This window comes from Haemaphysalis longicornis, unplaced genomic scaffold (genome assembly GCF_048455015.1).
Source record: "Haemaphysalis longicornis isolate Haplotype H1 unplaced genomic scaffold, Haemaphysalis longicornis Haplotype H1 scaffold_1, whole genome shotgun sequence".
NCBI classification, from domain to species: domain Eukaryota; kingdom Metazoa; phylum Arthropoda; class Arachnida; order Ixodida; family Ixodidae; genus Haemaphysalis; species Haemaphysalis longicornis.
The window spans coordinates 262095333-262104000 of NW_027526203.1; the positions used below are offsets into that span (position 1 = coordinate 262095333).

The 8668-nt window shown below is 45.6% G+C and overlaps 1 protein-coding gene across 7 annotated transcripts in view; it reads left to right on the top strand.

The window, feature by feature from the left end:
• LOC144145090 (glutamine--fructose-6-phosphate aminotransferase [isomerizing] 2-like) overlaps nucleotides 1-7718 on the top strand; it is an 84984-nt gene extending 77266 nt beyond the window's left edge. For all 7 annotated transcript variants that reach the window (XM_077676585.1, XM_077676607.1, XM_077676620.1 and 4 more), the window contains 2 exons: nucleotides 2538-2714; nucleotides 7107-7718. In XM_077676585.1, coding sequence (XP_077532711.1) covers nucleotides 2538-2714; nucleotides 7107-7151 — 222 coding nt within the window. In that variant the 3' untranslated portion in view covers nucleotides 7152-7718. The remainder of the gene's footprint in view (nucleotides 1-2537; nucleotides 2715-7106) is intronic.
• The last annotated feature ends 950 nt before the right edge of the window (nucleotides 7719-8668 follow it).

Below are 8668 nucleotides of genomic sequence, written 5' to 3' on the forward strand. Positions count from 1 at the left end.
CTAGGGTGACGTGCGGCTAAACAGCAAGAGGAGGGGGGCTTTTATGGAGCACCTCTTATCTCTTTGCCACTGGGTCAACTTAGCCCTGGTGCTTCTCTTTTTGCATGGTAACCCGCCGCGGTGGCTCAGTGACTAAGGCGTTGTGCTGCTGAGCAAAAGGATGCGGGTTTGATTCCCGGCCGTGGCAGCCGCTTTTCTGGTGGAGGCGAAAAGCAAAAACACCCGTGTGTGTGAGATTTCGGCGCACGTTAAAGATCCCCAGGTGGTCAAAATTATTCCGGAGCCCTCCACTATGGCGTGCCTCATCGCCTGCGTTGCATCACCGCATTACATCCTACAATCAATCCAATTTTTCTTTGCGTGGTGATAACGTGGAACCCCTAAAGCTTCCATGGTCAACACTCTAGATAAGCCTAGCTGTGGTCTGTCGTAGTCCCAGAGTCACTTGGTTTCCTGTGCAAATCAGGGCAACGTTGACCTTGTTTTAACCTGTAATGTTCTTTTGATTTGTATATGGCACATAAGAAAAACGAACGTGGGTCCAGCTTGACACTCCTATACACCAAGATAAAGCTTCCTTGACGAGATGTTGACACTGTTAAGTTTCTGGGGCGGCATTCCCGTGTTTTGTCCCTTTTGTGTCTCTTTCAAAAGTGTCCTTTTTGAGCGAGCCCTGATTGGCTAAAAGCGAACACCCGGATGTGACGCCATGCAAGCACAGTGGAGCTATGAGCCGTGGCTACTCAGAGCAGACGATTTGGAGCAGACGATTTTTCATCGCCTTATTGTTGGTTCACTCACGGGACAATAAACACATAAGATACTCTGATACGGTTTCAGTTCTTTAAAATGCGTTTGCAAGAACAGTTACGGTATTTGAATCAAAGGCCCACTGCTTAACCGGAAGCACGTCACGATGAAAGGGACGCAGAAGGGACGTTTTCAAAAAGGACAGTTACGAGAATACCGCCCCTGTTCTGTTTTCAGCCTGCTCCTGCGTTGCATCAGCTGTACCTTGAAATGGTGGAATAAAAGTGCCCTGTCTCGTGAATTCAGAGCTGCAGAGCTTACTGCCCAGCATTGCGATGCGCAGGGCCAAGGCATCTTTGTAGAATAGAATCTTTCAATATGAGTCTTGTAGAATCTTGTAGAATCTTTCAATATGAGTGGCAAGGGGTGATGTGCCAATCAGCAGCATATGCAGTGTACCAACTTCTCAGGTTTCAGCAAGGATTATATCATGCGAGAAGTCTGTGTTTGTGTTTAGGATAAGACACTTTATCTCCCAACTTCTGGCTGCCAACAAAACAGCCTCTGCCACTGCTAATGCTGCAGGGTAACAGCAAGTAGCAGATTGAACAAATTGCATTGTGGATTGAAAGCTGCTAAGAGCTAAGCCAGTCATTTGACAAAATTTTATGCAAACACAGTAACAATCAATGTTACTGTCATCGTAGTCTTCGACACAGGCAGAGTCTGAAGAAGCGAAATGTAAACCACCGTAATTGCTGCCGCCATTGAATTCAGGAGCACTGTGCTTAACCCCAGACCTGCAGCAATTTGGTCGTTTTGTGCAAATTAATTTTTGTCGTGCTGTCACTAACAGCAAAAAAATGCTCTGCTCGGCATATTCATCATTTCTAAACATATCAATGGTGACACGCTGAATTAGGGGGCATATGGCAAACGTGAGGCATTTACGTTTCTTTTTGTTTTGTTTTTTAAGCAAAGCTTTCTATGCCTCCTTGCTCGAAAATGCACTGTAGGAAAGCTAACTTTTTTTTGACAATTATGATACCGTGGTGAAGTGAAAGATGGTTGAAATGCGAAGCCTTCTCTGTCCAAGTACAAATCCAAATCGTTACACCCTAAATGCACTGAAGAAAAGCCAACTTGCACAATGGGTTTCCACAAAGGCACATCAAGCGCCAAAGAAACTCTGCCCATGGTTTGAATGGAACCTGGGTCCCCCGCGTTACGAAGCCAACATCTATCGGATTGCGCCATTCTGATATGGTCGAAGCAGTGTGGATTTTGGACTTTGACTTTGACTCTGATCGTCTCGTGTTTTTTGAAATGGTTGCATTGGGAAATGCTTAGCGTTTTAAACATCTTTTAAGAAAAGGGGCTGTGATTTTTTTTTTTTTTTTTCCTTCTAAAGGGTGTCATTTATTTCAAACCTTAAAAGGCTTAAATAAGCTTTTTTTTTTTTTTTCAAACAGTATGGTTTATTAGTGACGCAACACTTCCTTTTGGTTTTTCAAATAAATTAATTTGCAAAGCATAGACACAAAGCAATTAACAGGAATAGAAATACTGGATTACACATTACCTATGATTCTCTCAAAGTCCCAGAGCTCTTTTGGTGAATCATGTTGATACCAGTGACAGATTTCCCTCTGGGCGAGATAAAAAAACTCTGCCCTTAACAATCCGAAAGACTTGTGTGTTCTGGCAGTCGAAGTAGGGTCTGTCCTATATGCATCCCAGGCATGGTACCTCAAACTGCAGCACTCGAAATCTTGCTCACACCGCAGGTGATGGCCCGTGATGGACGCCCCATCATCATTTGCGAGAAGGGCGACGAAGAGACCAAGAAGATGGCATTCAAGTACCTTGAGGTGCCTCACACAGTCGACTGCCTCCAGGGCGTGCTGACTGTTATCCCACTCCAGCTCATGTCCTACCACATTGCTGTGCTCAAGGGTTGCAATGTGAGTCTGCCTTTCTCTCGTATTGCGTGCCTATAGGGGCCTTCCCAGTGAACATCACTTTGCTAACTTGTGCCACTCAAACGGGGGAAAAAAAAGTGAGGGTGTAGTTTGCTTAATTAAATTCCTTCTGGGCAAGGATTCATATTTTTTTTATTGATGTTTAGCATTTCAGCAGAAAACAATATACAGTTGTGCAAAGCTGCAGAATTAAATTTTTTAAAAGAGCAATTCACAGAAAGAGACAGCGAGTCTATTCTCCACAAGGAACCCCTAGTCCAGTCCTCCGCTGCAGACAACAGGGCCATCTCTGCAATTCAACGAGTCCTTGCTGTATTTCTGCCGTGGAGTCGGCCAGTCTCCTGAAGAGCTTTTCAAAAAAATTTTGTTTGGGGCATTACCGTATTTACTCGTGTAATGAACCCACTCGCGTAATTAAGCCCCCCCCCCCCCCCCACACTTGTCTTCTTGAGAATTTACTTTTTTGTCACTTTGAATAAAAAATGCAGTGGGAATATGTTTTAATCTCAGCATGGTTCCTGATCCCTTAGACCATCATAGTAACTTGATATCGCGCTACAGTACGCGCAGAAATGCTGAAAATGCATTCCAACGAAAAGAAATCTCGGCGGTAGCAAGAGACGTGAGCGCAAATGCCGTGGCTAAGAATTTAAAAATTGCGCGATTGCGGAGCGCCACCTTCTGAACGCAAAACGAACCTTTTTGCGCCGTAAAAACGTTCCTGCGTGCGAACAAAGCACAAAACGTACTCCACACTCCTTCCCTGCTCTTTGTTGCTATGGCTGGTTTTGGCGGTGTGCGAACAAAGCACTAAGCGTACTCCGCACTCCTCTGCTCTTGAGGTTCCGCGACTTCGCCATTACACTCGTGGTTTCGTTGTTCAGCTGTGTTCCGACCTTTTTTTGTGCTCCTAGTGCGCGCCGTACGATGGGCCAGTACATGATCTACACAGCCGGATTTAAACTGAAGGTGGTGGAGCGTGCGTTGATGCACACGAGTAGGGATCCGCTAGCATGTTGCGAATAAAAAAGAAATTTGATTACATAATTACCTACTTGTTTTTACGAAAATGGCAAGGCTCTGACAGTGCTTCTCTTAGCAACTTCATTTTATGAAATTTCAACCTTTAAAACTGTTGCAATTTTTTCCCGCATAATGAACCCTCCCCCCAAATTCATGCCGAATTTTCCGGAAAAAAGGTGGGTTCATTACGCGAGTAAATACGGTACTTTAGAGTTTCCTTCATGCTGAATTCGAAAAAACTAGTTCATTTCATGTGTAAATACACCTACATCACCTTTTTTCACCAACACAACCAACCCTGCCCGAGGGCTCATTCAGATCCTTGGCTGCCTTTCGCGATCGGCCGGCGGTAGATGACGTCGTATTCAGGAGTGCCGGCTCGGGTGGCCACTCGGCCTTACGAGCTCATTTCGTTCCCATTCAGATACAGGCCAGAAAGTATTCTGTGGAATGGAAGATGCACACAATCTTTCCTTACAATCGGGCAGTCTGAGGGAAACTAGCAGAACAAGCTCGCTTGCGACGAGCTTTAGAAAGGGGCTTCCCCCAACAACTCGAGGCTGACTTTGGTTTCTCGGATGCAAATATCGCAGATATTAGCTTGGATGCAGATATTGGGTCGTCGCTTTCACTACCAGCGCTAATCACAATTCCTAGCTCAATTTTTCAACGCACCATTATTCCCCTTTTTGCATTTGTAACTTGTTTTTACCTTCAGGCAGGCTGCAACAAGCTGGGTGCAGCAAATTGCATTAGTCATGCACACAGGCAGCAGCGATGCAGCCGCCGGTCGCCGCATTACGCGGAGGTGCCGGTGCCAGTGAGAAGCGAAGGAGTGCGATCTCAGTTATGTTACTTACTCGAGAAGGGCACACATGCGTTGACACAGGCCTGAAGCTCTTTGACAAGTAATCCACTAATGCCTGCAGCATTTAAAAAATTTCAGGAGACGCCAAAGTCGGTTTGTGTGTGAGGATGCCAAAACATTGGTGGGCTTTGCAGTGTTTGCGGGATTCATTTGCAATTTGACCGCACATATTTGGAGTGGACTGTTCAGGGTTTACGCAGTTTGGTGTCAACTGTTTCCCATAGTATATTGGGCTCTACACTGGCTAGATCTGCATCATTCTTGCTGCATTTGAAGCTTATCAGTTGCATAGTGAATAAATCTGAGAGTATGACATTTGTTGGTACAAGTACAAGTATTCCACACTTCATCTGACCAAATTTTAGCTCTTCTTCTAACACATTTTATATGGTCATAATTTTTGCAATGGGGAAAGCTAAAATTGCAGCTGTAGTATAATTACTTTCTCTGGTCTGCGTTGAATACAAATACATATAAAATAAGCCAGCATTAATGTGCACAACTAATCAAAAATTTTGGCCGAATGGCGTGACATAAAATGTTATAGTACAACATTGCACTTATGCTACAGAGACTAAAGCTGATATGTCAAGAAGCCAAGAAAAGGGCTTGAAGACCAGGATCTTGCTTATTATACGTATTAGTATACCAGCTGGCCTTCATGCAAAAAAGCTAGAGAAGAGGGAAAAAGTAGGGTTGTGCGAATACCCAATAGTAGTAACTTTTGAATTGAACATCGAATAGCAGTTTTTTTGCTATCGAATAGCGGCCCCTATGAAAAATAGGCCTCTATCTTTCATCGGTTTTTGTGCAAAAACAGAAGCTACTTCGCATGTTCAGGAGTCCTACGAATGCACTTTTCAAATCTCATTTGCTTGCAGTCCAGTTGCTGAACCACTGAGGCAGTACTTCAGGAATTCAGAATGGGTATGATACGCATTTGAAAAAAAGAAAAAAAGATTAGAAGAAAAAATTCAAGCAGTTCCACTCAACGTGAATGCTGTCAGAAGTGCAGAGCAGTGATTTGCCATAATGGGCTGTAGTGCCGTTATCCGCTGGCTGCTACCACCCAATGCAATTTAAATCTCCTGCCTCTGCTGTGCACATGCGCCCCCTGCCTGAAACAGTGCCAGAGCGGGAGTTCTGTTCTTTTTGTGCTTGCTTTTCCTCCTGCACGTGCCGGCGTTGCACTGCCACTTTTTTTCGCTTAAAAAAAACCAACCCAACGAGCGCTAAATGAATGCGGGTGCTGCCAGCTAATTACATATATTGTGCCTCAAATGTACGTGCAGTTTTTCTTTGCGCTAAACAATGGGAAGATTCGTTCCAGAGTTCACGGGGGTTCACGAGTTTCAAACGGTTATGACTATTTAAACTGCTTGGTTTTTTAATCCTCTGCGGGACGCCCTACGACGGTACGCCGGGCTCTACTTGGGTCCGTTATCTCGCTGCACTGCCTGATTCTGGCAGTCGCTTGACATAGAGCGTTGCAGCGAGCTACGACGACAAGGCAAGCCCCTAAAGTGCTCTGCACTTAAAAATGACTTGCAGTGGAGTTGCCGTACTGCAATCATAGGCAACGACTAGACAGCGCTCTGTAACTACGAAGCGAACACCTTGCAGACATGAACAATACAACGTGCAAACACAGCACAACCACAATCACACACCACGATCAGGCACTTCTTTTGAAGTGCATGGTGGGCGTGAAGCATGAATGATAAGCTTTGGAAGGAAAGCTCGCACTTGAATCGCGTGTGGTCACCCTGTCGTCTTAAAAAAAACCGCTTTTAAGTAGCTGTCAAAATAACTAAAGCGGCTGTGATTGCTTTACCACAAGCGGCCCTAACGTGAAAACATGCGGTCGCAGAATTCAAAATGGCAGCCAGAGTCAAGCAATGATGGCACGAAGAAAGGTCTTATCGACGCAGTTGCAAATTACTCCATGTAGCGGGATAAAATTTATGGCCTCTGCAAGGCAAGCTCGTCGAAAGCGCAATTAGGCTGAAACTTTCCGAGCAGATGGTGTAGCAGCAGTGTGTTAGCGTGCGCCAACATCTCTCGCTTTCGCAGAGCCGGGCACATTCGGAAAATCGAATAGTGGGTATTCAATTCGCGAATCAAATTATTCTCAGAGGTACTATTCGATCGTATCCGAATAGTGTTCGAGTATTTGCACACCCATAGGAAAAAGCCGTTCATCGACAAACTTCAGTTGTGTCTGTTTTCACCTTAATGAATGAAACGTGTGGCAGCAATACCACAATTAAAAATACCGCAAAATTTAGGGTCTGCACATGGGTGGAAGTGCTTGGTCACTACCCACCAGTGACTGTGAGGCATGCGATCTGTGCCCGCCGACAAAGTAACACAACAGATGCAGATTGTGGTTATGCTGATATGAATTGAGGCCAGCAAGGATTCTGCTGTACTTTATCAGCACCCTCAATGCAGCCATGTGACTGTATTTCTTTTTACTGCAGGTGGACTGCCCACGGAACCTGGCAAAGTCTGTCACTGTGGAGTAGAGGCTATGCGGGAGCCCTGACCTTTCACCACCCTCGTGACGGGTGGACGCCTTTAGAATATTACAAAGGAATTTTATTCTTATTTACAATTTAACATGCACCGACGCTTCATGTATCTTTAATGTGCGATGTATTTTTATGTGTGGCAACCAGCAAGGTTTGCTTTACACAAGATTTAGCCATTGTTTAGTGTGCGCAAGCCACCTCTGTGATTGTGTATCTTAAAAAAGGACCCGGTGACACTACATGTGTAAGCTTGCATAGTTGTGGATGTTGAGAGGGGGCTGTGCGATGAAGTGTTTTATGTATTTGAGCTCTTGAGCCTTTATTTTACTATTTCATTTCAAGCTTATTTTGTGCAAGGTACTTCTGCTCTTTACTGCAGATTGGCACGCTGTAGAAATGCAAGGAGGTGTTCATCTTTTGCTCCTCTGCATTCCTTGGCTTCAATATCACTCGGCGTATTTTTTGGTGTGGAGGTTGAAGGGTGAAAATTGTGCCTGTATTTTATATGAAAGGTTGTAAAGGATCTCTTTACGCGTTCTAATAAAGGCTTCAACCAATGCACTAAGTGTTGAGTATTTTTTACCATTTGTCCTTGGTTCATGCAAAATTCAATGCATTAGTTTGCAATTTGTGCACTCCATACAAAATTTAGGTAATGGCTTGTGTTCTCTAATGGGTAGCATTTCGGTTGGCGTACCCGCAAATTTTCCCGCCATTTTTTCGCGGGGCTACCATATGGTTGCCAGACCAGGACTGCCCTCTGTTGATTAGCTGGCATCATCCATAAAGGCCGTGGATCTGTCAGCCCGCTTTGGTTACAAACCCCTGCGCGCTCGCCGCGCGGGCTCGGGCTTGAGCCCGGGTTTATTTTTTTGCTTCGTCCCCACGGGAGGTACTACAAACGTATGGGGCCCGTAAAGGCCGTTTATCTGTCAACCCGCTCTGGTTACAAACCCCTGCTCGCTCGCGCCGTGGGCTCGTGCTCGAGCCTGGTTTTTTTTTTTTCGCTTCGTCCCCACGTGAGCTACTACAAACGTATGGGGCCCGTAAAGGCAGTCCATAAAGGGGAGGGCAGTAATGGTCTGGCAACCATGGGGACGAAGCGAAAAAAACCCGGGCTCGAACCCGAGCCCGCGGCGCGAGCGCGCAGTGGTTTGTAACCAGAGAGGGCTGACAGATGCACGGCCTTTACGGATGATGCGAGCTGATCAACAGAGGGCAGTCCTGGTCTGGCAACCATGGTAGCCCCGCGAAAAAATGGCGGGAAAATTTGCGGGTACGCCACCCGAAATGCTACCCTCTAATGTTCTTTTTATTTGAATTTCAGGTTTGCGTATTGTGGCTGTATGTACAGCGTGTTTCTTTTTAACTACACCAGGCCATCGCCTCCTGTATTTTTTTAATGCCCAACACATAGCCCGCTTCACAGTGGGAGTGAGTGGGACTCCTGTTTCGCCCACATGTCGCAAGGTGGGGCCCCGACTTTTAACCGGGATTACCCGGCCATAATT